Source organism: Aspergillus ibericus (genome assembly GCF_003184845.1).
Source record: "Aspergillus ibericus CBS 121593 unplaced genomic scaffold BO80scaffold_11, whole genome shotgun sequence".
In the NCBI taxonomy this organism is placed as follows: Eukaryota; Fungi; Ascomycota; class Eurotiomycetes; order Eurotiales; family Aspergillaceae; genus Aspergillus; species Aspergillus ibericus.
This window is the reverse complement of record NW_020292109.1, coordinates 178,453-205,132: the sequence shown is the minus strand read 5'-3', so window position 1 is coordinate 205,132 and position 26,680 is coordinate 178,453. Positions and strand designations below refer to the sequence as shown.

Below are 26,680 nucleotides of genomic sequence, written 5' to 3'. Positions count from 1 at the left end.
TGTCTGCAGCTCCGCCCACCTTCTTCTCCGTCTTCCCCTGCATTATCCCCCCCCCCCCCCCCGGGTCCGCTTGGTGGAATGACAATCAGACAGTGAGACAGACCATGGCCCGTGTTTTGAATCTGTGACAGTCTCCACTTCAGACTTACTACTGTGCCTGACCTTCGACCCGACTATTGATTGCATTCACTCTGCTGCCTACATGCGGCAACCCCCCACCACGACTGCCGCTGGTCCTCACGGACGTCCATGAACTGCCACTGCGACAGTGGATTCCTCTTCTCTGAACTTCTTCATCATTAATATTTACCCATTTGACTCGCATGCGTCATGGCTACCCATCTACCTGCGACCTCCGCAGGGTCCCCGCAGAGCGTGGAATCCATCACTCGAAAGGCTCAGGACTATGAGTACGACCCGTCTATTCCTTTGCGCTACTGGCTACGGACAGCGTCTACGCTCATGAGAGAGGTTGGCTAACCGGCCCCGTCTAGTTGTCGTGAAGTGGACTGACCGGGGTGGTGACTAGGCTCGCATTTACGAACGCGAAAAGCACGAAGAACAAGCCTATCTCCTATTGTTTCGCCATGCTCAGTTGGTGCTTGTCAACCTGGCCAGGCACCCTGATGCTAAGGACGAGAAGAATCGAAAAGCTCTGGTGGAGGCCGAAAATGAGGTCAAACGAAACCTGGAGGTCATGGAAGTCCTGAAACCCCGAATCAACAAACGCTATGAGCGCTATACTCAGCTGATGCGTGAACGACAAGCCCACGCGCCAGCTCCGGCCGTCACCCCATCCACCCAGCGCCAACCGCAAGATCCCGCCCTCGCAGGAGTCGTGAAACCTCTGGAAGCAGGTGAAAACAGGGACCTGGCTGTGCAACTGGCTCGGACGGAGATCAGTCGCAGAGCGACCGTCCGAAAAGCGATCCGCCAAGCGGGCATCTCCCCCGAGGAGGAGCAGGCGCGACGCACGGCTGGCGTGTGGGGTGACTGGGAACATACCCTGCGCAAAGAGAGATCAGGGGAGGATGATCTGAGCCGACGGATACAGAACGTGAGAATCCAGATGGACGATCCGCGGGCGGATCATCGTCCACAGGCCAAGCCGTCCACCGCGACCTCTTCCAGCACGGCATACAGGTATCCTACTGTCCCTCGCCAGAAGCCGCTGGGGCCAGTTCCATCTGTCACAAGGGTAGATCCTGGGGATAGGGTTGTTCCGCCCTCCAAAGCACCGGCGCTTCCTCCGAAGGAGAGCTCTCCCGCTCTTGACCTTGCTAGCCTCGATGGGCCGTCACCACCCCCTCGTCCGGACAAGATCTCGCCTGCTGCCCCCACCGAGGCTCCTGCGTTGCCTGCGAAAGTGCAACCGGCGTTAGACGGAGATGCACGTCCTTTGGACCCATCCAGTTTCACCTTCAAGCCATCGGCCTATCTCGAAAATGGAACCCCTCTGCGGACTCTGTTCCTCCCGCCGGATCTCCGAAAACACTTCATGTCGCTCGTCGCTCCCAATACGCAGCGAAATCTGGAGACGTGTGGGATCCTTTGCGGCACGTTGATCTCCAACGCGTTGTTCGTGTCGAGGCTGCTTATCCCCGAACAGACCGCCACCTCGGATACGTGTGAGACGGTGAACGAGACGGCGATCTTTGACTACTGTGACTCGGAAGACCTGATGGTGCTCGGCTGGATCCACACCCACCCCACGCAGACCTGCTTTATGAGCTCGCGCGACCTCCATACGCACTGCGGATATCAGGTGATGCTGCCGGAGAGCATCGCGATCGTGTGCGCCCCGAGCAAGAGCCCGGACTGGGGGGTCTTCCGACTCACGGATCCCCCGGGTCTGAAGACAGTGCTCAATTGCACGCAGACCGGGCTATTCCACCCCCACGGCGAGGCCAACATCTACACCGACGCACTACGACCCGGCCATGTCTTTGAGGCCAAGGGGCTAGAATTTGAGACGGTGGACCTGCGTCCGAAGGGGACTCAATCCTAAGTGGGCATCTGGTTCTGAGCGATATTGTTCGAGTTCTTTGAGCGCGATAGCATACGAATACGAGGGGCTAATGAGGAATGCACTAGTTGAGTCAGCTCTAGCACGACCTGTACATGTGACGATCGCGGCAGTAGTCTGCTAATCGGATATTTAAGAGTAGATCAGCCACTCTGCAGCTAGCATCGGATTACGTATCCCGCGCCAGTCGGATCCAGCCGAGATCCCACCATGGCTTCAGCCAGTTTCTACGATGGAGCACTTGTCCCTATCGGAACTCACCGTCTATTCCTACGGCTACAGGGTGTTCCCCGCTTCGAGGGGCAACCCCTGGTGATCTTTGTCGCCGGCGCGGGGGATGTCGCCTCGTCGTACTGCGCCGTTGCTCGACAAGTGGGCGCCTTTGCTACTGTCCTTCTCTACGACCGCACCGGTCTAGGACGCAGCGAGGACAGTCCTTCCCAGTACTATCCCAGCGCGACGCTCGCTGCCCAAGAACTACACATCCTCCTTGGCAACGCAGCCCTGCCGCCCCCGTATATCCTGGTCGGCCACTCTTACGGTGCCATCATCGCGCGGGAATACCTCCACTTGTTCTCCGACGAGATCAGCGGTATGGTGCTAGCCGATGGCTCCACCGAACGTCAACATGAACTCTTCCAAGACCCCGAGCTGGACATCAATGCTGTCCTGGGAGATTTGAATTTCGCACGTGTGACGGGGCTACGGGATAGTGCGCAACTGTCACGGGAGGAATGGCGGGCCCGGGCTATCGATATTGCGCGGGGGCGGGAGATGTGGGCTGCTGAGGGGAGGACACTGGCAACAGTCTGCCAGACGCTGGGGGAGAAGGAGCAGTATCGGACCCAGGCGCTGGGGACTCGGCCGTTGTCGGTGATCCGATGTCGTGGCTCGTTGGATTACCGACGGGTGTATGAGAAGGGGGTGGAAGCGGGGAATGGAAGCGAGAAGCAGCAGAAGGCGTTCTGGAGGCTACTAGAGCGGTGGGATGATGTGGATCAGGCGATGCAGGAGGAGCAGTTGAGGTTGTCGGGGGGAAGCCGAATGGTGTACCTGGGGCAGTGTGGGCACCAGGTGCATTGGGTGCGGCCGGATGTGGTTGCGCAGGAGGTAAGGTGGGTGATGGAGGAGATTGTCAGGGGGGAAGCTGTGAGTCCAACTGAATGACTGCACAGTCATGAGGAGTCATTCTGTTGAATGGTTGGAACTGTAGTCCGGTGGCTGACACGGGCGGTTGGTGAAAGGCAGTGCATGGAGGGGCTGGGAGTGAGTCAAGGCAGCTGGGTGAAAGTTTGGTTTCTGCTCTTATTGCTAGTAGCTGAGGTCGGAGTCAGAATCAAATGAAACTATTCCATACCGTTGGTGCTGGTATAGTTCGACTTTGACTGTCACGTCCCACCATACCCGATCAGGCAACCCCGGGCTTGGCACCATCGCAAGTCGGCGTCGACTTTCTTCTCGTCTTCTCCTCTCTTCCTCCTCTCGGCTCTCTGCTCTCAGACATCTCTTCTCCTCCCTTTGTCTTCTGCTACATTTGATTGGCAGACGCATCAATCTATTTTCATTCTCTCCGTTCACGAGAGGCTACAGAATCCTCAAAGATAACCCATCGATCACTTTTTACCTCCCGTTGAGTCCCGCCGACTCGTGCGACAGAGTGAGTGCGCCCACCCCTCACCCCTCTCCAGCGTTGGTCATCTCTACGGAGTAGCTCTGGCGCATTTGACTGCGTGTTGTGAGGGCTTGTTTGAATCCTCCAAACCCCCATCCCCAGTATACACTGGTTCGAGACATCCTGCACGTGCCGATCGTCTCATACATCCAACTTTGAGCCTGGCATCCCGTGCTGTACTTTTCAGTCTTGTCGCACCTACACTACACCACTTGCCTGCATCGGCACATCGCACACCATCAATAAGCATAAACTAACCAGATCAGGCACTGTCAGCTCTTCATCAACTTTATCTATCGATCTCGAACATCTACCATGTCTTTGGACGCCAAGGAAATTGAGCTCCGGGCCAAGGCCGTGAACAAGGCCGCAACCTCCAATGAACCTCCCTCCACCATCATACCACTTCTGAAACAGCTGCAACAAGGCGTCAAGGCCACCGAGGACCTGCTACGATCCACCCGTGTGGGTATCGCCGTCAACAAACTCAAGCAACACAAATCCCCGGAAGTCGCCCGTCTCGCGAGCGAGATCGTCTCCAAATGGCGGCACGAAGTGAACAAGCAAAAGGCCGGGCCTTCACCCGGGGCGAGCGGACGATCCAGCAGCTCTCCCCGTCCTCGCACCAATGGCACGCCCTCGGGCGGCACGACTCCCTCCGACAAGGCATCGAAGCTTTCGGTGCCGCCGGATAAACGCACCTGGAAGGCCGACGGCGTGGACACCAACCAAACGGGCAACAAGATTCGCGATAGCTGCATCGGATTGATGTACGACGGACTGTGTCTCAACTCGACCGAGGCCCCACGGACCGTGCTGGCCAAGGCATCGGCCGTCGAGGCGGCCGCCCTCAGCGCATACGGTCCGGAAAGCAAGGAACAATACCGCACCAAGATCCGCAGTCTCTACCAGAACCTCAAGAACAAATCGAACCCCTCGCTGCGCATCCGGGTGCTGAGCGGCGAAGTGACCCCGGAGCACTTTGTCAAGATGTCACACGACGAGCTACGGTCGGCGGAACAACAGGAACGAGACCGCAAGATTCAAAAGGAGAACATGGACAAGGCGATGGTGGCACAGGCGGAGCGGAGTATCAGTACGAGCTTGCAGTGTGGCAAGTGTGGACAACGGAAGGTGACCTATACGGAGGCGCAGACGCGCAGTGCAGATGAACCGATGACATTGTTTTGTACGTGTATGAACTGCGGCAAGTCATGGCGGCAGTGATGGCAGCGGTGATGGCAGCAGTGATGGCGGCAGTGATGATGTACTCTTTATATCTGGGTTATAATGGTGTTGGGCTGAGGCGAGGAGTTCGGTTGTTTAAGGTTATGTCATAGACTGAATCGACGTCATCCATACCTTCTCCAATACTACATACATCTAATCCACCTCACCATTCAATACCCTCAACATACTACCACCACCACCACCATCTACACCACACACACAACACTACACCCAACCCCCAAAATGCCCCCCACCACCCACTCCCAAAACCCCCCAAAACAAACTACAAGTATCACCCACGCCAAAAAAGCCACCCACACCTTCCTAACCACCCTCACCCACCCCCCCTCCCAATCCTCCCCCCAATCCAACCCCCTCTCCCCGCTCCTAAAAACATTCACCACCCACCCCACGCCCCTAATCCACGAACACGGACACCCGGCCCTCGCCCCCTTCCTCGGCCGAGACTTTATCGGCCAGAGTGGAGTGCAAGAGTATTTTACGACTATGGGTGGGTTGTTAGGCATCAGGGGGATGAAATTTGAGGATGAGGGGGGGTGGGTTGTTTCCTTCCTGGAAGATAATAAAAATGAAGATGGGGGGATAAGGGTTGGGGTGGTGGTGCGAGGGTGGGCGAGGTTTTTTGTCAAGGGGGGGAGAAGACATAATGGGGATGGAGATGGGGAAGGATGGGATGAGGGGTTTGTGTATCGGTTGGTTGTTTGTCCGGAGGAGAGTCCTGAAGAGGGAGATGGGGATGGGGAGTGGAAGGTACAGGAGTATCGGGTTTGGGCGGATACGGGGGCGGCGTATTTGGCGTTGAGGGGGGAGTTGGGGGGGTTGGAGAGGGGGAAGTGAGTGGTTTGGTTTGGTTATGTGGGTATGGGTTAAGCATTTGAGATATTGGATTGTGATTTGTGAAGTGGCATTGTGGGGAGTGGTTCGTGTGAAATGGATGATGTGAAGTGAAGTAGTATGGGATTGTGGAACGAGGGAAGTGGAGGTCTGCTATTTTAGCTATTTGGCGTGCAATGTATGTCTGGATATGGTAGTGGATGATGATTATGATGATGACGACTATGTATGTACATAGGGGCAGTTAAGAGTTCACCACCTCCCAGTCAATCCACGCCACATTGCCCACTCGTCCATCCGAGAACAAAAACACTCGCTCCGGATCACTGTACCGCGCGTACTCCTTGCTATCCAGCAGCACTGACACCTCGCTATCCTCTCGTCCCGTCAGGTTGAAGCCCGGCCCGTAGGCCTTGTACTCCGCCATCAAGGTCTCATTGGCCGTCCAGCGATCCTCCCAGTTGATGTAGCCCGACGGCTCGATGCTGCCGTCTTCATACGTGTTGGCGAAGATGGACCGGTGCAGCGCGTTCCAGGGTCGACCCAAGGCACACGATTCCTTGATGTCCGGCGCAATAGACGTGTTGGCGGCCCGCACCGTCGAGTCGTGGATGTACACCCCGTAGTTGTTGGGCACGCTCGTATTGGTCCCCTTCCAGGCGGTGATGCCGCCGCCGCACGAGCGGAGGAGGATCTCCGATGATTGCACGTACAGCGTGCCGAAGCCGTACAGGAAATCGGTTTGTCCGGCGAGGATGGACTTGTACATGTAGGCGGAGCCGAGTTTGCCAATATAGATCTGTTTGGGTCAGTAGGGAAGAGTGAAGAGAGGAGGGGGACATACCGTATCCTGGTAGGAGTAAAAGCCGCAGTAGTAGAAGCCTCCGTTGGAGCGGCTGAAACTGATGGCGTGCGCGGGCCCGGCCGAGTATTCGGAAAAGGTGTTGCGAAAGTCAATGTTGTAGACGCGAAAGTTGGTATTGCCAAACGGCGTGTCCGCGGGCACCGGATAGCCCGTGGTACCAGACCCCGTCAAACTGGCATCCAGCGTCGGCGCGACAATCAACACGCTGTACCAGACATTGTCAATGGTGCCGGTGCTGTCTTGGTTGGCACCGGCAAAGGTCAGGTTGACCGTGTTGCGCGCGGCATCAGTCAGCGCACTGCGGTCTGGCTGCTGGCCCAGGAGGGTGATGGGACCCGAGCGGGTGATGTTGACTTGTTCATTGTAGGAGCCGGAGAGGAGAAGAATGGTCTGAGAGGAATTATCGTTGGGGAGGGAGGAGATGGCCGCTTGGAGGCTGGTGAAATTGGACAGCGGGTGGGCAGCGTGGGAGACAATGAGGGTGCCCGGGGGACACTGCAGGTCCGTTTGGCACTTTTCACGGGCTGCGGTGGTGAGGGAGCTTGAGGACTGTCTCAGAGCTGCCGAGTGCACCAGGATGGCCTGGAGGGCCAGAAAAAGGCCGTAGAACAGCATGGTGAGGGATGAGGATGGAATTGGTCGCCATGAGTCTGATCCTTGTCGCCGTCTTATAACGATCAACCGAATCCGGGGATGCGGGGAGTCAAGCTTCTGCACATACCCCAGATGGCAGCACTGACTTGGAGATCACGTATGATGCCAACTTCCCCAGACGGCGGTCGGAGAAATGTGGATGGCGCCGGAGAATTGCATTCCACCTGTCGGATTGCATCAATCTGGTCGGGCATATCTACCTGACACAGTTAGTTGATGGAGGGGCACATCCACGATAGTCCGATCAGCTGGTCTGTCGACTTAATGCCTCATCGCTCTGCATGTCGTAGCCATCAATTCTCCGCACAGCGGCAATGTCATCTTCCACATAGTGTAGCATTAAGCTAGATCGACGTGGCCACCTCTTCGCCATCTTCAAATATCCTGCGTCTACCTAGTAGGCCAGTATTGTGAATGCTGAATCCAGATTTGCCTCCGTATCTTAATTCTTAGCATACAGCTGTCGTCGGCTTGCTTCCAAAAGACTTGATGATTTTGACGGCAGGTCGCGCTGGCTTTCATCACCCACTTCACACTGTAGGGAATATGCACGGAGATGGACTGTATGATACTCATTCCTCAACGCGACCTCCCAGCGTCTCGCTAGGCAGATCTTGCAGCTTGTCCCTCAGGACAGGTCAATTTGCGATCCGTGTATTCAATCACCAGTCACTCATTAACGACTGAATATCCAGATCTGTCTCAAGTGCCAAGTTGTTGAAGAGTAGATCTCATCCTGACGACCAGCGGTGAACAATGCGTTTCTGCATAGCTCACATGCGGGACCAAAGAGCTGCTTGTAGAGCAAATTGGCATAGACATATTCACAATAAACCACGCACTTCTTCATTTCAGTAAGAGTGCAGTCGATTTCAGCTCAAGGGCAAGACCGATTCGGGAATCCACCTAGGCAACTTTGATGCGGGTTTCCCTCGAGCAAAGTCAAATGCTGTGGGATTCACATCTTGCATTCTCAGACATCTGGAGAGCCAATCTTCGTTGGAGACCTGCTCTTGTGTGGTACATAGAGCATCAATCCAGATAGCTAATCGGTACTCCGTCCAGAGAAGGCCTTCAGATAAAGATGTCGCTTCCTAAGGCCGACGGGAAGGCGATCGATGACAATGTGTGTCGTACATAAGGCGATGAACCACCGAAATGAGCTCTCCTCACAAGGTACTTGTCTCACTCGTGGTCACACATCGAAGTAGCAGCCTGAGGCATCAGTAGGATACAACGCTCCCACCACAAATAATTATCCCTCCCCACCAGACATTGGCATTAGCAGTGTCCAAGACCATCGACACGACATCAACCTCAGCCAAGGCCAAGCGCCAGATAAGCGTCACCAAAAGCCGAGGGACTCAAAAACGCGACCGATGCGATGCGCTGATTCATTGATTGATAGGATCGTAATACGAGGCGCACGTACGGACCAAAATCAATAGTGAGCTTTGGGGGGATCCACTCTAGCTTGCGGACATCCCAGTTCCTACTATGTACGGAGTAGGTAAGTCGGGATCACATCATTCCCGAAGTTGAGGCGCACAATCAACGAGAACAACTGGCGTCGGGCGGTGTCCGAAAGTGAAAATCGAACGGCTGGAGAGTGGATGGTGACTGGCTACTGGTGAAACGGCCAGCCCGTGCCCCTGACTCCAATTTACCCGGGTCCACTCTGCGCTGTAAGGTACGGAATGCACTGCACTGCACTGCATCGAGAACTCTTGGTCCGGCGGGGGGACCGTGGGTAGTCCAGAGGGTTGGGGGCTCGGCTAACTGGTCGGCTGCAGGTCGGAAATGAGTCGTCGGAAATGAGAGTGTAGTGTAGTGTCAGTGTGCGAACTCAGAGTGCAGAGTACTGAGTAATACTGAGTAAAGTGAAGGAATAAATTTACTGTAGAGGAAAAATAATTGTGAACCCTTGATTGACTAAATTTACCACTATTAATGACATACATACATGTAAAGAGAAAGGAAATTGACTCTATCACTAGAGACAAGGTAATAAGAAAAAAAAAAGTCTATAATACGGGTAAAAGGTAGCCGGAACCCAGCTCATGCATGTATGCGCAGCAAGTGATATCCAGGTCGGATGGTATTAAGGAGCGCAATCAAGCGTTTACTCATCGTCGTCGACCTCAGCGCGGGCTCCGAGGGTGTAGCGGGTCTTGCCGTGGGCATCAACCTCGTGCTCGATGGCCAGCTTGGACAGGTGGCCAAGCAGGTTCTCGATCTGGGTGTCGGCGCGGGAGCGGGTCTTGCGGCCGAGGTTGTCGAGGAAGGGCACGATGGTGAGCAGGTAGTAGACGACGGCAATGATGATGGTGACACCGATGGAGTAACCCCAGATGACAACGACGGTGACAATGTCAACGTGGCCGTTCTCGGTGAAGTAGGCGTTGTCAGCGGGGGAGGTCTGCTGGGCACGGCCGCCGGAGAGCCAGCCGAAGACACAGAACAGGGTGGCGAGCACATCGACAATGAAGATGGCGCCAACCAGCTGCCAAGAGGGCCAGGTCTTACCACCACGGGTGACGAAGATAAGCCAGTTCTCGGTAAGGGCGATCTCCAGGAAGAGGATCTCCTGAGGGGAACCCCAGTTCTGGATGATACCACCGTTGTCAAGGAAGAGGGAGGCACGAATGATCCAGGTGGCACCGGCCAGGAGGATACCGAGGACAATGGAGATGACCCAGATCTTGGGCAGCTGCCACTCGACGGGACGCTGTTCGTAGTGGGCGTTGTCGTAGGCAATGGCGATGGTGGCCAAATCAGCGAACAGGGCGATGAAGACAATCAGATCGGCACGGACGGTCTCGTTGATGATGATCATGGAGGTGACCAGGTAGACCTCAAGGTGGAGACACAGGGCAATACGGTACTGAATGTAGGCCTTCATACGCTGGAAGATCTGACGGGCAAGCTTGATGGCATCGACGATGGTGGAGAGACCGGGGGCAAGGAAGACGATATCGGCGGCAGCCTGGGCAGCCTCGGTGGAACCCTCGACGGCAATACCACAGTCGGCCTTCTTGAGAGAGGGAGCGTCGTTGACACCGTCACCAGTCATGGCAGTCAAGTGGCCACGCTGCTGGAGCATCTCGACGACCTGGTACTTGTGCTCGGGGAAGACCTCAGCGAAACCGTCAGCCTTCTCGACGAGGTCGTGCTGGGCAGAGCCGGCGAGACCACCGTGGATGAGCTTCTCGGAATCGTAGACCTTGGTGCTGAGGGCAAGCATCTTGCAGGTCTCCTTGGCGATGGCAAGAGCATCACCAGTCAACATCTTAACGGACAGACCCAGGTGCTGGGCCTCGGCGATGGTGTGGGCAGTATCCTCACGAGGGGGGTCGAACATGGGGTACATGCCGAGCAATTGCCAGGGCTCACCCTCCTTCTGGACGGCAACACCGAGGGAACGGAAACCACGGCGAGCGAACTCGGCGGCCTTCTCACGGAACTGGTTGGCCTCCTCCTCGGAGCACTGGGACATGTTCAGGATAGCCTTGGGGGCACCCTTGGCGCAGATGTAGCGGACACCGTCGCAGGTACAGACGGTGGTGATACGCTTGGAGACAGGGTCGAAGGGAGTGTACTTCTCGGTGACCCAGTTGCGGGCGAGAATCTCACGAGCCTTGGGGTAACGACGGAGGGTCATGATGGTGACCTTGTCGATGGGGTCGAGGTTCTTGATGTTGTGGTTGGAGGCGATAGCAGCGACAGCCATCATCCAGTTGATATCAACACCCTCGTTGACGTAGGGCTCGCGGATGGAAAGCTGGTTGGCAGTGAGAGTACCAGTCTTGTCAGAGCAAAGAATGTCGACACCAGCCAGGGACTCGATAGCAGTGAGCTTCTGGACAATAGCCTTCTGCTCAGCCAGGTAGGCAGCACCGACAGCGAGGGTGGTGGTGGTGACGACGGGGAGACCGACGGGAACACCGATGATCAGGAGAATCAGGGTGTAGTGGAGCAGGTTGCGGTCATCGTTCTCGGGGGTGGCGATCTTGAGGTGACGGTAGAAACCACCGATCCAGGCAGCGAGAATCCAGAACATGACGAGAACGAGCAGGGTAGTACCGATGTTGTCCATGACAGCCTTGAAGTGACCGGAGTCCTGGGCACCCTGGACGAGAGCAGCGGTCTTACCGACGAAGGAGTGGCGGGCAGTGGCGGTGACGATGGCGTAGGCCTTACCACGCTTGCAACCGGTGGTGTAGTAGCAAGTGTCGGCCATGTACTTGTCGACAGCGAGAGATTCACCAGTGATGGCGGACTGATCAACGGCAACGAGGGAGACACCGGCACGGGCCTCAATGCCACCATCCTCATCGTCCTCATCCTCCTTCTCCTTGAGAGTGTCGTCACCAACGGTGGCGAGGTACTCCTTGTAGGTCTCGAAGTTCTCGGGCTTGTCGTAGTCGCAAATGAGGCGGATATCGGCGGGGACGACGGTACCTTCCTCGAGGACGATCTAGAAACGTTAGCCCAGAGTCACTCTCTGCATCAGGGGGTGCACATACAATATCACCAGTAACCAATTCACGAGCAAGGATCTCCTGTTCCTGTCCATCACGGATGACAATAGCCTTCATAGCAATATCACCCTTCAGGGAAGCGACAACGTCGGCAGCCTGCTTCTCCTGGTACCAACCGACGATAGCGTTGAGCATAAGAATACCAATGATGACACCGAAATCGATCCAGTCACGAAGACCGGCAGCGAGGAGAACAGCCAATTCCATAACTAGGCATTGTTAGAGATATCACTCAGCAGGCAGTCGATAGGCTTACCATAAAGAATAGGACCACGGAAGTAACCAATGAACTGCACAAAGAAGTTGGTCTTCTCAGTGGTCAGCTCGTTCCAACCGATACGCTTGCGACGAGGCTCAATGTCGCTGGAGCGCAGACCGGAGCGCATGTCGGTCTCGAGCCAGTCGTCAGGGCAGACGAAGCCCTCCTCCGCACCATCGCTCTTCTTTCCAAAGAGAGAAAAGCCCTTCTTCTTCTTGCCGGCACTCGCGCCGCCGGCGCTGGCAGTCGAACCGCGACGCTTGTCAGGGGCGGTGGAAATGTAGCGGTTCAACGCGGCATACTCGTCGAGACCGGCACCATCATCGAGTTGAGGGGCGCGAGAATGGTCACCATTCTCCACGTCGGGAGCATAGGAAATCCTCCGCTCCGCCATTGTTGCTTCGGCTCACACAGCCTTCGAACCCAACGATATGAGCAGACGCAAACAAAAAATGGCAGGAATGGCAAGAGTCGGATAATCCTATGAAGAAGAAAAGAAGAGAGGAGGGAAGGGAGGGCAGGGAGAATGTACTCTTTAATATTTGGGGGTGGGCGGCCTTCAATTGCACGGGACCAGAACAAACACGTCTGTCTCTAAGCTCCAACGGGCGACCTTCCCTGTGCGTAAGCCCACTTTTTACCTTTTGCTTTTTTTTGCCTTCTCCCGATTAATTATTTTCTGATTTTCTTTTTTTTTCCTGATTTTTACTTTTGGGGATTATTTGCTCGTTCGATTTTTCCCATTTTCTTTTGGGTCAATACCCTCGCCCGGTCTAGTCTTGGCCGGGAGCAGTAGCCACTCGATCGAAAGTTCGCTGTCCCTGGTAAGGTAAGGTTGGTGACTGGACCCGCTCTTTGCCTCCCACGCACACACACCTGGTCCTGCTTAACGGGACGCATCGCTAGCGCCGACAAAGTGAATTGGAACGATTTTTTGTTTTTCCCTTCCCATTTCCGCTATTTTTCCATTACCCTCTGTGGCCGTCCAGCCCAGTGCCAAGTGGACCTTCTTTCCGGATGGGGTTTAGCGGAGGCCGTGGAAAAACTCTGACCTTTCCCAGATGGTCACCAATGGTACGGCACCTTACGCCGTTCGCCTTCCCATTTGTCTCTGAGGTCGCTGGACGGGCTCCCATGACCGGCAGCGCGGTGCCGAGTTCGCCCCCCCTCTCCCCTCCTCCACCACTTCGCTCGTTGGAAGCCGTGAGCGAAAATCCTGGGGAGGGTAGTCCGTACGCACCCGATACGCCCCCTCGGAGCGAGATTTTTCCTTTTTTTACTCCTCGGAGTTGTTCATGTCTCTGCGCCGCTGCGGGCTGGGTCTGCCACTGTCTGGTAACGGTGCCGTACGGGGGCTGACCGTGGACGGCTCTCTCGGCCAAGCAGTGGGAAAAGAATTCCTTACCGTACAGACGTACCGTGTGAATGGCCTTTTTGCCGCGTGCGGGAGGAGGAGGGTGGCCCTCGTTAATTTTCCTGATCCTTCCCTTTCTTCTACTATGCGCGATTTTTCGCTGGTCGCCGGGCCTCGCGATTGATGAGAGTAATAATAATCAACCATCCCAATCATACTACGGCGGTTGGTGGTTTTTTCCATCGGGAGTGCGAGGCCGAGACCGACAGCAGGACGAGGAAGGGACCGAGTACAACGACTATCAGAGAAGCACCTAGCAAATCATTGGCATATTCCTTCTGTATCCTATAGTCGCTATGTACGGAGTACAGTGTAGCACCTGGCGCCGCGATGACATCGGGACTCCATAGTTGTGTTGTTCCCTTGCAGAAAAGAAATGATCGGTTATCTCCCAGACGAGACATACAGCTGAATCAGCGTCGTCTCTTATTGCAGCGAAAAGCTCCGACGGATCCTACTACATACGGAGCATGTCCTACGAGTTAGTCCTGGGGGACGGGGTTTCCCACTTTTCCCAGGGCCGTCCTACCCGATCTTGGAACCACGAGCTGAGCCAAACGGGAACGCAAGGGGCGATTCCAAGGCCTTGGATGATACCAATTCCGGCCATGCAGGGCCAAAACATCCTCCTTCAGCCCCGTTCAGTCCTACGGGATGAACTGACATCATGGTCGCATGTCGGCGACGCTGTCAGGCCATCCTTGGGAATGATGATTCATGTTCGTGATGATCGTGCCGACTCGGGATAGCCTCATAACCCGGGAAGAATGAGCCGGCTTCGTGCGTATACCTTCGTGCGTACACCATGCTGTACTGTGTATGGACCTGGGGTGGTTATGTCAGCAGGATTATTTCGCCTGCGCCGTCATTTGTTATCGACGGTTACCAATATTACTTACGCACTCGTTATCGCCTACGCACTTCCCGGTCTTGTCCCCACGCCCTGGCCCTCTTTCTCTCGCGGTCTCTCCATAGTCAATGTTTCTCATCTCGCACTAACGCCAACCCGGAGTCGATCGACCACTGCCCACCATCCTGTGAGCGTGTGATGATGGGGCACCTCCACCCTCCTTATTTACGGCGCGCCAATCCTATGCCGCTCGCCCTGATTGAGTTTCATCCGATTGCCTCTCGTGGGGAGGGCTGGGCTCCATCCGTGAGCGTCATTTTTGTCTGAGTGGTTGACGTCGGGGAGGAGACCCCGCCGGCTAGGTACTGGTTTCCCCATTGTTTGCTGGGGTATCATTGGTGATTGGGAGATTGCTATCAAGTAAGATTACTATCATGCGTTATTGATTAGTCGCGACGATAGCAATGCTGCAATATGTCCTGGATGCGTCCATCGAGGACATTACTCCGTAGTGATGGGGAATCAAGAATGGGATACGGCGTACGGAGTACGGAGTACTCCAACCTTTCTTGAATAGTTCTGGATCGTTTTCGGGCAGACAGACATACCAGCGGATGGATCGCTCCGCCGAGAACCCGTGAGGACCTCCACGTTGCGACATTTTTCTCGATTCGATTTCCTTTTCTACGACGCCATCTGGTTGACAGGTTGGCTGAGGAGGCATGCATGCATGGCCACGACTGAGCTAACCAAGATTCTGCATATTCCTCAGATGGTTGCGTCTATCAGAAACCTTCCGTACCGATCCTACCCGTGCCCAGCTCTCTACTATTGCCTTATGCCTAGATAGTGCCTGGACCATCCGATATCGTCCCCGGGGAAAAAAGCGTCATTTCATCCCAACCTGGTAATTGCTCGCTCGCTATGCTCCGGAATTCCCAGGACATCTCCATTATCTCTAGGCAGTATCCACGGAAGACCCGAAAACGCATCGTACTTCCACCCATAGTGATGGGGGAGGGCGGGCACGGCACGGCACAGATGACAAAGATATGCATGCATGCATGGGCATTAATCCACCCACCACCACGTAGCCCGCCCGCGCGCCCGCGCCCCAGATCGCCTGACAACGTACAGCAGGGGATTCCAGTGGATTCTGTTCTCAGGCAATTTAACTTTGAGGATGGTTGTTTGTTGGGGGTTCTGAACAAGGAAATCCCATGTTCGTGACCTCTCCGCATCTTCATAAGCTTCAGCGCGCATAAGGCTTGTCTTGGGCGAATGCCAAGATGATCTCTCCACATTCACCTACAGTACATAGTATTGAGTGTCCGAATCCGGATGTCTCGATACCTACCTGATGAGCGACGTGGAATCTTGGCTGAATCGGAGTTGATGGTCGGTCTCAAGTTTACTATTCCCTTGGCTCAATAATATACTCAGATCACAAGCAAAGAATACCTCACTATTGCTACAGCCTTACGAAGATCAGGGATTTCCCACGGATACCAGTAATTGCTTCTTCCAGGAAAACGAAAAGAGAGTTGATTCGGGATAAATTAAAGTAGAACCTAACTTACTCCGTACCACCAATCCACCTCCAGCTCCCAGTGACACACACCGTACGGCGTACTCGTAGAATAATGTCATCCGCCCGGTCTGGATCTTCCATCCCAGAGCATCACGATAATCCATACCTCACCTGCAGAACCACCACCTCCGATCCATCCCAGCACCAAAACAGACATGGATCCATGAGATGAGCATGATCCATTGACGCGAGCCTTGTAGTATCCCTGTTCCCGTTCCTCCGACCAATCCTCCCGCCAGCCAGCCAGCCAGCCGCCAGCCAACCATCCAACCATCCAACCATTGGGATGGGATTACCCGGCCGATCGACCCGTGGGGAGAGCTCCCTCCCTCCATCCCACCGGCCAACAACGTAGCACTTACTCCGTCCGTCCCTACCTAGCTATAGGTAAGTAGCTTCGACCTACGGACGGTAATTCCGCCCTGATTCCAGTTCCAGTTCTCACCGTGACGCTTTTCTGGAGTAAGTCCGAACTTAATCCTTAGCTGGTCCGAATGAGGTAAGACAATTCCCTCCCTTCCCCCCAAATTTCAACTTCCAAATCCCAAAGCTCCGTACAGCCTTACCCCATCAGGAATCCCTCATCACGTACCGTATTCGTAGATAGTTCTGGAGCTCCAACTTATCGTCAGACCGCGGAACCCGCACAACTTGTCCCCGGGAAGATGAACTAGGCCTAGTCCGGGTTAGAGGGGAGGTACGGTACCTTGACTAGACTTTTGGTACTTGGTAGGGGAACGGAGCTGAGGTGGTTGTCGGGTGGGATGGATGGGAAGTTGGGTTGGTTTCCTGACGAATGGTATCCTATCCTACGTTTGTCCTACGCTACTGATTACTACGGAGGATGGTATCTGGATGATGGGGTACCTTACCCCATAGTTATGAGTTGTGTGGTGTGATCACTGATTTAGAGCTATGCGGTATCTACCTACTACATAGGAGCTGCTCAGCTGTAGTGATGCTATTCCCATTCTGAGTCATTATTCCACATATTCATCAATCTACTATACTATGAGTACCTAGATTAATTAACATTGAGTAATTGACGACACAGTAATGGTATCAGCCCGTGCACCAATCCGGGGATTCTCACCGGCGGTCGCGGTCGCATCGCATCACCGTACCCTCCTCCCTAGGACTCCGTACCTAAGTACAGTTGCAGACTACCCGCCGGGGACAACTTATTAGCAATAACCTGGGGCAACAGGAATGTCGCATGTAACGCACCCACGTCAGCCAAGAAAAACCCTCCCCCCAACCCCAGCCATTTGGAAATACGAAGGATTCTATTTCTGGGGATGAGAAATAGTAGGGGTCGTTAATCGTCGGGGTACGGAGTACGGAGTAAGACTGCACATACTACGGAGTACACAGTTAGGAGAGGTCAGTCAGCTGGTTACTGTTCTAGGTGATGGTGGCCCCTCCCCCGACCAAGGGAGGCACGGCATAGCTACCATGGAGTAGGTAGCTATCGCAGTTCGTCCAGTGCCTGGATTCAGCGCAGTGGGTGCTGTGGTGTTGGTCTAACCGAAGTGGAGTGGGTGTGGAAATAAGGGCCGGTGAGGCCGTCCCCGTAGGCATTATAGCGCGGAAACTAACACTAGTACCTGACCTGGTACCTCGCCTAGTCGGGAAAGTACCTTGCCTGACCACTGCCGATGCGAAGAAGTTCCCCACATGAAACCGTGGAACTTGGCTGGGTTTCGGTCGGGATGTCAGTCCCTGAGCTCGTGTGCGTATTCTTATGTGAGGGCAGATGATTATTCTAGGTGATACGATGGATCAATCCGATGGAGTGATCGAATCTACATACGGGGTATTCCGTATCTGTACGGAGTAGAGGCATTCACATCAAGTGTACCGTACCAGCACTGACCGAGGTTAAATGCGGATATTATATCCCGCATGGGGCCTGAGCAAAGAGTGAGGCTATTCGACTGAGTGTCCGGAGTAGTCGACCGGAGTACGGAGTAGTGCTGGACTAAGATCCCTTAGTCATGCTTTATCGGGCCTGGATGAAGTTGCTAGTGGTCATTGGCCATACCCAGTCGGGCAACACGTCGCCACCGGACCGTCGACTGGCACGGCCAAGTGAGGGGCAACCCTTCTGACCGCATCGAACCCGCAGAATTCGCCTTCTCGACGTTTTCTAGAAACCTTCCACTGGGTCCCTGTTCCAGTTAGCTGCATTCTGTGGTCCTCTTAAAAGTCAGAATCCATTTGCCGCTCCCTTCATGGGGGAGGGGGGAAAGGACGGGGTTCGAGAACGCTCGCCTGAACGTTCAGAATTTTCTGGGGCTGACAGTCATCGGATGTCGGCAGCAGGTGGCACTTGGAGGGGTCCAGGCGATAGGCTACGTCATACTCGGCAGTCCCGCGCGAGAAAATCGGGTAAAGTCTGGTGGTGGTGGGATTGTCGCCCATTATTGATTTTGTCCTGGGGCAATTTGCCAATAATTAATGCGACTTTTGGGCTGGACCTGCGAGGTCAAGTGTTGGCTAACTGGCGGGCGGCTTAAACCCGATCGAGATGCCCATTCGGGTAGACACTAAACCGGATTCGATGGCTACAGTATCAGCCGTGTATACATGACGGGTGAGACAATTATCCGCACGAGGACACGCGTGTGGGCGCGTATGACGGATACTCCAAGATACGGGCGCGGTTTAGGTAATGGCACAAGCCAATTGTCCGCGCACTAACACTGCTAGGCTGGCTCTTGGCTTCTGGTACCTACAGTAGTATGATAGAAATCCTCCCACTCACCGACGTTAATTGCGAATCCCAAGTCCGATCCAGTTAGCGGCCCCCAAGAATGATACTAATCGTTGTCCCAAGTGTGCGACTACGCCGGCCCTCCCCACCGGGCGATCGCCCGTGCCAAGCTGTCTCATCGAGGATCCTGGTGAGGGATTTTCTGTCCTCTCACCCGAGGTTCAGTCGGACCTTTGCGGTCGAGGTGCTGCTAGATATAGCAGCTGTCTATGCCTCTCCGTATGTATGGAGTAGGAGTACTCCGTAGGAGTACAGAACATTGGCATGCATGCCCAGCTATCGTACAGGATCAGAGTCCGAGGCACTACGGAGTATCCGCGGCGTACCGCCAACGGCCAGCCGTCCCAGGTGCGATTAGCCTGGCTTGACGAAACCACTACTGCACTCAGCTCACTTTACCATTTTGACACCTCCGGAGAAGACTTGCTGCGCGCCCGATAGTATGAGAGATTTTCACCTCATTTCCTGCCGCCCCAGCTGCCCAGGTGCCCAGGTGCCAGGTGGCCCCGTATGACGCGCAGTGCAGAAGCACTGTCCGATAAAAGGGTTAGAGTAATCTCACTTATCCTCCGTTGCTGTGGGAGTGCTTGGATCGGGTTAGACCCGGGGATTTCTACGGTCGGCATGCAGCTACAGCGGCAAGCCGGACGTGCTTCATACTATCGCGGACTGCTATCCCATACCTAGTACTTGGTTATTAGATACTCCATCCTTACTAGTCTACTACGTATCTACGGAGTAGTAGGAACTAGACTGGCAACAGCTGCAGTGGACTAGGCAGTAGTCAGGTCAGGTCCAGTCTAAACGGATATCGGCATCAGCTTATCTCGTCGCCCACTAGCTACTCCGTACGTAGGAACTAGACTAGGCGTCGTAGCTACCCCTCCACTGGCAGTGGACGGTATCTCCAACTCATTCGCTCACGCCCCCGACTCCCCAACCCGGTTAGTGTTACACACCCTGCGTTAGACTCTCGGCCTTTTCCTCGGCATATCGGTCAGCCAGTCGTTCAGGGTACGTCCGACCTGACACGGCACTCGGCACGGGCGCCGTTGCAGCAGCAATTCTTTCCATGGTTGAGATTATGTCTAGAACCACAGTACGGTGGTACTCGTGATTTGATGAGTTGTTTGATTTTGATTCGTGAAGATTTTTCCGGGATAAGTGGACGGGATGGTGGACGGGATGAGTGTGGTGGAGGGGGGGGAAAGAGTGTAAGGCTGAGGGATTTTTCACTATCTACGGAGTACGGAGTAAGCTATCTCCATTATCGGAGGATCTCCTATCTACATACGACGTACTATTGACAGGAGGAAGAGTAGCTGTCAGTGAGAGTATCGTTTCATGTTCTTTCATGGTAGAGTACGGAGTACTCTCTAGGTAGCAAACTTGGCAGCCAATGCGTCAGTCTATCCTCTATCCTACGGTTACGTGCAAGATGTTTCAGTGACAAAGAGATGGAGGATGTTGCCAAGGGATCATCACCAGGATTAGTCGTTCTTTATACTCCGTAGAGTACGGAGGACTTCCCCGCATATATACCTTTCAGCCCATCTATGGTTACAGTTGCCACAGATGAAACCATCCAACATTCAAAGGACAGAAGTGAAGTATTCTTTCACTTTGATGTTTCATTTTGTTTCAGAGTCAGTATATCCCAATTCCTACGTAAGTAGTACTAACGTAAAGTATATCCTTTGCAACCACCAAGGGGTACATCATCCATCATACCTAGAGGTACGAGGTAGGAACCTACTTCCGCAGCAGTTTCAGGTTCACTTCACTCAAACCTTAACTCCCTGACAGATGCATCACCAAACAGGCAAGTTAAACGAATCTCCCTTCCTTCTCCCTTCTAGATGCATACATGCATGCATACATACATGTTCATTACGTATAATGAGCCTCGGAGAATAACCGTATTACAGAGGTAGATCATCATCTATATACATACAGATTAACTACTTTTTAGGGAGAAAGGAAAGGAAGTGATGTGTGTATGGTACCTGCATATGACATCAGATTACAACTCCTGAATGACAAGGATCTAGTTAAGGTTATGATTTGATGGTGAGACGTAGTCATGAGGACGGAGATACTTCTGGTATATGGGTATCTTGGCGGGATAGAGTTATTCTATCGTATGCTTTCTTGGGATGGGATTCATCTCCTTGAGAACCTACTGGATAGAGAAGATACGATGAGGATACTCCGTAGCGAGGTGAGATGGGAGTATAATGATCGACCGTTCATCAGGGGCTACTGACTTCCTTGGCTGGCGACCAGTTGGCTGGCTGGCTGATTGACCGGATACCTACATGCCAAGTCCCATCATACTTTCCGTCTTTTCTTATTCTTCTTCTTATTCCAGATACAAGAACATATATACGGAGTACACAATATACTTTGATACTCCGAAAGTATATCCCCCCCCCTATCTACTGAATCAATTCGATGATCTACTTTACACCTCGATAGATAAGTATATGGATAAGAGAAATTAGTCAACGTAGATAGTCAGTATCCAACATCGCAAATCACGCCGTGGACATCACGTCCAAGCCAATAGTGGTGCAGATTACTTTCGCCAAGCGGGAGATGTGCACTGCAGCTCCAGCAAGGCGAGGCTTGGCATCCCTTTCTTGAGTGGCAGTGGGAGGTGGCAGTGAGATGGCTAATTTTAGGTGAACTGGATTTTGAGTACAGAGTACATCCTAGATAGCTGCGTGGGTGTCAACAATGGGTGGATTATGCTGTGATGTACTCTGTATGGAGGAGTGTTTACCTACGAGTACGGAGTATCTCATTTTACTCATTCTTCATATTATTTCGTATAGAATCCAATCATATATTCTATGGTATACGATGTAAACAATCAACAAGCATAGAAACAAGGATATATACATTCCCATTCTTCACAATCACATCACTACCCCATACTACCCCATACCCCCATCATCATCCCACCCACCATCCCACCCACCATACTCCGTACGCAGTCCCAAAACAAACATCCAACACAGCCCCTTTCTTCCCACTCCCACCCGCCAAGCCTGCCTGCATTCCTCCCTTTCGTCTTCTTGGCATCCAGCACAGGGGTATGTGTCTGGCGTCGGAGAGTCGGAGCCATCATGCACCGCCCCTCCCTGCCTTATCTGCACTATGTAGGTATGACGATGATTGACTTTAGGGGAACACAAACTTGGGTATACTGCGCGGATGATCATCATTCTGTATTGTTAGGTTTGGGAAGGTGTGGGATCAGCTGGGGGATTGAGTTACTTGGCATATCTCACTACTGTGTAGGTGGTGGGAGATAAGGATAGGTGATGTGGTAATTGTGATCGGAGATGATGGATGGGGGACTTGGCGCAGGCATGGTATGGTTCGGAGCGTAAATAACAATGCCAATGCATAGTAAAGTAATTGAATTATGATCGGATATACATCCTGGTATGGTTTTATTTGCATATGTACGGAGTACTATACTAGACATATTCTATGTATGGGGCAGGAGGAGGGTATTCACTGCATTAACACCATACCATCCATCCATCCATCCATCCATACTTACTGGCTATGTACTACCAGTAGGAATACAAGGATAGTTGCACATCCTCCAACCAGCCGAGTAATGAGCCAATGATTTCTCCTCCCTATATCCCATGCATGCACATCCATGCATGCAGTATGCACCACGCATCACGTCCACGATCCATCCCATCCATCCCAACCAAATGAAATCAAATCAATCATATCGTTCCACGAAGCAAGCTCAATAACTTTATTCTCAGTGCAGCAGTCAGTTGGGTTCGTGCCCGATAGGGTGCGGTTGCAGATATGGATGGATGGATGAAGGGTGGATGGATGGATAAGTGATAGGTGGGTGGATGATAACGGTCAAGGGATCTTGGCATGGAATGTACGTGCGTATGTATGCGCTGTAGTATGTTGGTTGATGCTGGAACTGGTGCTTGGAACGGGGGTGGTATGTTGGTTTGGATTACTGGGTAGGAAGTTGATGGTGGTGATAGTGGTGGCTTTAGAGTATTGGATACGTCATATGAGATGTAGATTGGGGTTTGGTGGTATGTATAGTTGAATTGGGTTGTGGGATTGTAAGGTGGGTGGTTTTGCTGCTAACTAGGTGGATGTATGTTTGTTGGAATATGCTGTAGATTGATATATATCCTCCATGTTATATACATTCGAGTGTCAAGCTCCATTGAAACATGCTTTCAGATATATATTAATTCGTGTATATATCAACTCGATATGTTTATGCATGCAGATAAGACTTAACATGTCCATCAATGGGCGACTGTCCGTAGGATATCATATTCATACGGAAGTATATATCGTTCGTGATATCTAACGAGCTCATCGAGTATGACTCCATTGCTCGATGTACGCACCAAAACAGTGTCTACTGACATGCAATTGATGCCCTGATTTCAAGCCAGTCAACCAATTCCAGATGAGCATATCCAGGCTGACCATGCTGTATCATATCACCATACACTGTCTCACCATATACATCCAGCCTACATCCAGCCTACACCTCAGGCCGCAAAGGCACTGCTCCTGGCTAATATCTGCAGACCCCCAGTCAGAACATCAGACATCACAAAACATGGCATCTATCTCACCCTAAAATTTAATCCTCATCCCCACCGAACACGGCACCATCGCCCCCGGCATCTGCCTCTCAATCGCAAACTTAGCCCTCCACCCCGTACAATGACCCGGCAGAATGACCGCTGGATCCAACTTCTTCAAATCCTGGACCGTACTCTCCATCTGCGCCGCCTCACTCGTCGCCAGATGAAACCCCCCAATAATCGCATGCAGAGGGACATCATCCAGCAACTTCACCGCATGGCGAGCACAGTTCACCACTCCGGCATGACTGCACGCCGTGAACATGACAATTCCTTTGCCTAGATTCGTCAGCTCACCGTACCACAGCTATATTGATGCTAAGGAAATTGACGAACCCTTAAGATTACACATCAAAAACCGCTCATCGGCAATGATCTCATCCGAGAACCAATCCCCTTCCTCCTCATTCTCATCCTGATCCTTCTCGAATCTCATCCCCCCCTTCAACCCCGTCTCATAGGTCGTCCGGCGGGGAATCTCCCCCGAGATATAGAAGAAATCATCCAAGATCGTATGACCTTCTGCTTCTTTCCGTATCTCACCACCGGCGTGTTCAATCTCCTCGAACGTCGGATCCGCCTGTAATGAGATGATCTCTTTCCCGATAGCCATACCCCGGTACTCGGGTCTATCGGGATGGAGATCCACGATGGTAGGTGCAGAAGATCCAGATGCTTTTTTGGCTTCTGTGATTAGTTCGATGGCGCGGGTTAGGCCGCCTGTTCAGTCATTAGCATACCTCATCATCACCTTAGATAAATAGAAGAGGGGGGGGGGGGGGGGGGGCAACCAGAATGATCCCGATGCCAATGCGATAACATGACAACCTCTACCTCCTCTAACCCACCCCCATTTCCATTCACACTCCCATTCACACTCTCAGCTTGAAGCCCTAACCGCCTCACATTCCCCTCCCATACCCCCCCCTCCGGCCCAGCATCAAACAGCACACTATGCTGTTGTCCATCTTTCGTCGCTGTCTACCCCCAATTAGCCCCACCTAACCATTTCTCAACCCAAACTCATTCTAATTCAAAGGGAGGAATCGTACCACCAAAATCGACACCCCATGCGCGGCACAACAAATATCCTCCATTCGGAGTTCCTTGTGCGCATCGCCGCGGTCGTGCACCCCGTGCGGGGAAGAGGTTGCTAGCGTGCGTATGAGGCCATTGGTTATGTCTACGGTGTCCGGGGGGATGGGGGAGATGGGGTCGAGGTCGTTGTCGATGAGGATTGTTGCGGTTAGGGTGTCGAGTGTTTGGAGGTGGGGGAGGGGCATGGTGGTTGTATGGGTGAGGTGGGGGGTGATGTGGTTGGGAGGGGAATATAAGTGAGGGTATGCTGGTAGGGTGTGGTTAGTTGGAAAGAGTTGGGGGAGGGAGTAGGTGAGGTCATTGATGCCTTAGGCTGAACTATATTCTAAACTAGTCGAGACCATTAATGAGGCTGGTCAATGTCACATCATTCATCAAACGTATATACATCATAGCAACAAGGCAGGGTCTACATCTATGCCAGTCACTAGGCAAGCAATGCACTGCTTCTATCCAAGGTGCATGTCCTCACGCAGATGAATAGGCCAGGCGCGTCGTCTGGCGGGTCCATTTCCAGTCTGTCGGCTTCAGACCGGACGCGTCAGCGGGTTGACACGTAGATGACCATGCTCTGCCACGAGTCACTGCGTTGCACCGAGGCAAAATAGGGAGAACGAGGGATGCCACCAATCCAACCTACAGACCAGTCTTGCCTAGAGCCTCAGCAAGGTCGTCGACATCGGTGTCCTGCTTCTGGGAAACCTTTTCGTTCTCGGCCTGCTCCGTGTCCTTGAGGAGCTTGTCAGCCTTCTCCTCTTCCTCCTCTTCTTCCTCCTCCTCCTCCTCTTCTTCTTCACTCTCCTCCTCTTCCAGCTCATCCAGCTCGTCGATACCCCACATCTCCTCGGGGTCATCATCCTGTCCGTGCTCCTCCTGACGACCCTCCAGGATCTCGCGCAGGGCAGTCACGTTGTCATCGTCCTCGTTGAAGATGTTGCCGTTCAGCTCAATCCGGCGCAAGGCAGGCAGAGCAGTCTTGGTGGCGTGCAGGAACTGCTTGACACCCTCGGCGGTGATCTCGTTGTACTGCAGACGCAGCGTCTGCACCTTCTCGTTCTTGCCCTCAGCCAACGCCTGAGCAACCTTGACACCACCACGACCCGAGAGCAAGCAGTCGCTGACACCGAGCTCGCGCAGAGACGACCAGCTGGACACCACACCAGCAAGAGCCGTAGAACCCATGATGGTAAAGGTGTTATCCTGCAGGTCGAGAACCTCCAGAGCCGTGCAGTGGCGGAGACCCTCCTTCAGCAGCAGCGAGATACCCTCCTGACGGATACCGTTCTGGGTCATCTTGACGGAGCGCATGCCAGCAGCGTGGACCTCGTAGGCACGTGCCCAAGCCGCCATACTGCCGTTCTCCAAGCGATTGCGACCGCAGACGATGCTCTCCAGGAGAGGCACCTCCTTGCCCGCCTCACGGGCCTCCTCCTTGCGTTGTGCGAGCTCCGTGAGCGCCTTGGCAATATTCGAACCCGCCTCGGGGCCCATGCCGTTGTTGTTGAGGATCAGGTGGCGGAGCGGGGTGTGGCGAGCGAGAAAGTCGACGAGGGGCTTCTGGGTGTTGGCACCGAAGGCATTGTCGGACAGATTAACGGTGTGAAGAGTGGTGATGTCGAGGAGGGCATTCAGGAGGAAGGTGAGGGCGGCGGGGATCTCGCTCAGCAGACGAGAGGTGAAGATGTCGGCCAGTTCGGCCACGGCCAGGTTCTTTTGCGTCGAAAGCACGGCGGCGAGACGCTCGCAGGCCGGGACACCGAGGGTGTTACCTCCAAAGCGAATCTCGGTGTAGTCGGTGCTCTCGAGGAGCGGCTGGATATGGGCCTCGATATCCTCAGCGGTGTCGAGCTTGAGGCCTTTACCCTCGAGGGAGAAGACCTTTGGAGGGGCCATGGTGGGGTAAATGAATTTCAGGGGAAGGATTTGACGGTGCGGTGTGCAGGGGTGATGGCAGATTCAACCCAAGTGAATCAGATGCAGATCAAGAGCAGCAATGCGGCACCGCAGCGAGCAAGCAGACACAAAGAGCGTGGGAGACAGACAATGGACGTGGAGGGGAAGAAGAAGAAAGAAACGAGCGGGCGGTGGTGATTATTGACGATGGCTCCCCTGACAACCACCACCGACCGCCCTTACGCTTTGCACCCATAAATTTTCCCCGATCGCCGCTCCGGCCGCCCGCAGCAAC

The 26,680-nt window shown here is 53.7% G+C and overlaps 9 protein-coding genes across 9 annotated transcripts; 5 read left to right on the top strand and 4 right to left on the bottom strand.

Annotated features, from left to right (window-relative positions):
• Positions 1–330: 330 nt before the first annotated feature.
• On the top strand, positions 331–2,008 carry BO80DRAFT_351163 (putative endosome-associated ubiquitin isopeptidase (AmsH); the record flags this gene model as incomplete). The annotated part of the gene is made up of 2 exons (XM_025715566.1): positions 331–471; positions 530–2,008. The coding sequence occupies 2 exons, from the start codon at positions 331–333 to the stop codon at positions 2,006–2,008; spliced, it is 1,620 nt and encodes a 539-aa protein (XP_025577212.1).
• Positions 2,009–2,122: 114 nt separating this feature from the next.
• On the top strand, positions 2,123–3,491 carry BO80DRAFT_19863 (alpha/beta fold hydrolase). Its single transcript, XM_025714181.1, has one exon. It carries the CDS (start codon positions 2,237–2,239, stop codon positions 3,191–3,193), a length of 957 nt encoding a protein of 318 aa, XP_025577211.1. The 5' UTR covers positions 2,123–2,236; the 3' UTR covers positions 3,194–3,491.
• A 28-nt stretch (positions 3,492–3,519) lies between these two features.
• Positions 3,520–5,032, top strand: BO80DRAFT_423341 (transcription elongation factor DST1). The gene is made up of 2 exons (XM_025719030.1): positions 3,520–3,683; positions 3,965–5,032. Exon 2 carries the CDS (start codon positions 4,014–4,016, stop codon positions 4,923–4,925), a length of 912 nt encoding a protein of 303 aa, XP_025577210.1. The 5' UTR covers positions 3,520–3,683; positions 3,965–4,013; the 3' UTR covers positions 4,926–5,032.
• A 139-nt stretch (positions 5,033–5,171) lies between these two features.
• Positions 5,172–5,786, top strand: BO80DRAFT_443133 (uncharacterized protein; the record flags this gene model as incomplete). The annotated part of the gene is made up of 1 exon (XM_025721324.1): positions 5,172–5,786. The coding sequence occupies one exon, from the start codon at positions 5,172–5,174 to the stop codon at positions 5,784–5,786; it is 615 nt and encodes a 204-aa protein (XP_025577209.1).
• Positions 5,787–6,027: 241 nt separating this feature from the next.
• On the bottom strand, positions 6,028–7,263 carry BO80DRAFT_351264 (putative pectin methylesterase; the record flags this gene model as incomplete). The annotated part of the gene is made up of 2 exons (XM_025715572.1): positions 6,028–6,582; positions 6,628–7,263. 2 exons carry the CDS (start codon positions 7,261–7,263, stop codon positions 6,028–6,030), a joined length of 1,191 nt encoding a protein of 396 aa, XP_025577208.1.
• A 1,983-nt stretch (positions 7,264–9,246) lies between these two features.
• BO80DRAFT_423338 (plasma-membrane proton-efflux P-type ATPase) lies at positions 9,247–12,780 on the bottom strand. Its single transcript, XM_025719029.1, has 3 exons — positions 12,100–12,780; positions 11,829–12,052; positions 9,247–11,779 (listed from the first exon to the last, which is right to left on the bottom strand). The coding sequence occupies exons 1-3, from the start codon at positions 12,494–12,496 to the stop codon at positions 9,425–9,427; spliced, it is 2,976 nt and encodes a 991-aa protein (XP_025577207.1). The 5' UTR covers positions 12,497–12,780; the 3' UTR covers positions 9,247–9,424.
• A 120-nt stretch (positions 12,781–12,900) lies between these two features.
• Positions 12,901–13,564, top strand: BO80DRAFT_19809 (uncharacterized protein). Its single transcript, XM_025714171.1, has one exon. It carries the CDS (start codon positions 13,120–13,122, stop codon positions 13,459–13,461), a length of 342 nt encoding a protein of 113 aa, XP_025577206.1. The 5' UTR covers positions 12,901–13,119; the 3' UTR covers positions 13,462–13,564.
• A 9,819-nt stretch (positions 13,565–23,383) lies between these two features.
• BO80DRAFT_351052 (MBL fold metallo-hydrolase) lies at positions 23,384–24,677 on the bottom strand (the record flags this gene model as incomplete). The annotated part of the gene is made up of 5 exons (XM_025715563.1): positions 23,384–23,673; positions 23,731–24,114; positions 24,186–24,228; positions 24,271–24,375; positions 24,447–24,677. The coding sequence occupies 5 exons, from the start codon at positions 24,675–24,677 to the stop codon at positions 23,384–23,386; spliced, it is 1,053 nt and encodes a 350-aa protein (XP_025577205.1).
• A 115-nt stretch (positions 24,678–24,792) lies between these two features.
• Positions 24,793–26,591, bottom strand: BO80DRAFT_423335 (GTPase-activating protein RNA1). The gene has a single exon (XM_025719028.1). The coding sequence runs from the start codon at positions 26,383–26,385 to the stop codon at positions 25,129–25,131; it is 1,257 nt and encodes a 418-aa protein (XP_025577204.1). The 5' UTR covers positions 26,386–26,591; the 3' UTR covers positions 24,793–25,128.
• Between the last annotated feature and the right edge of the window lie 89 nt (positions 26,592–26,680).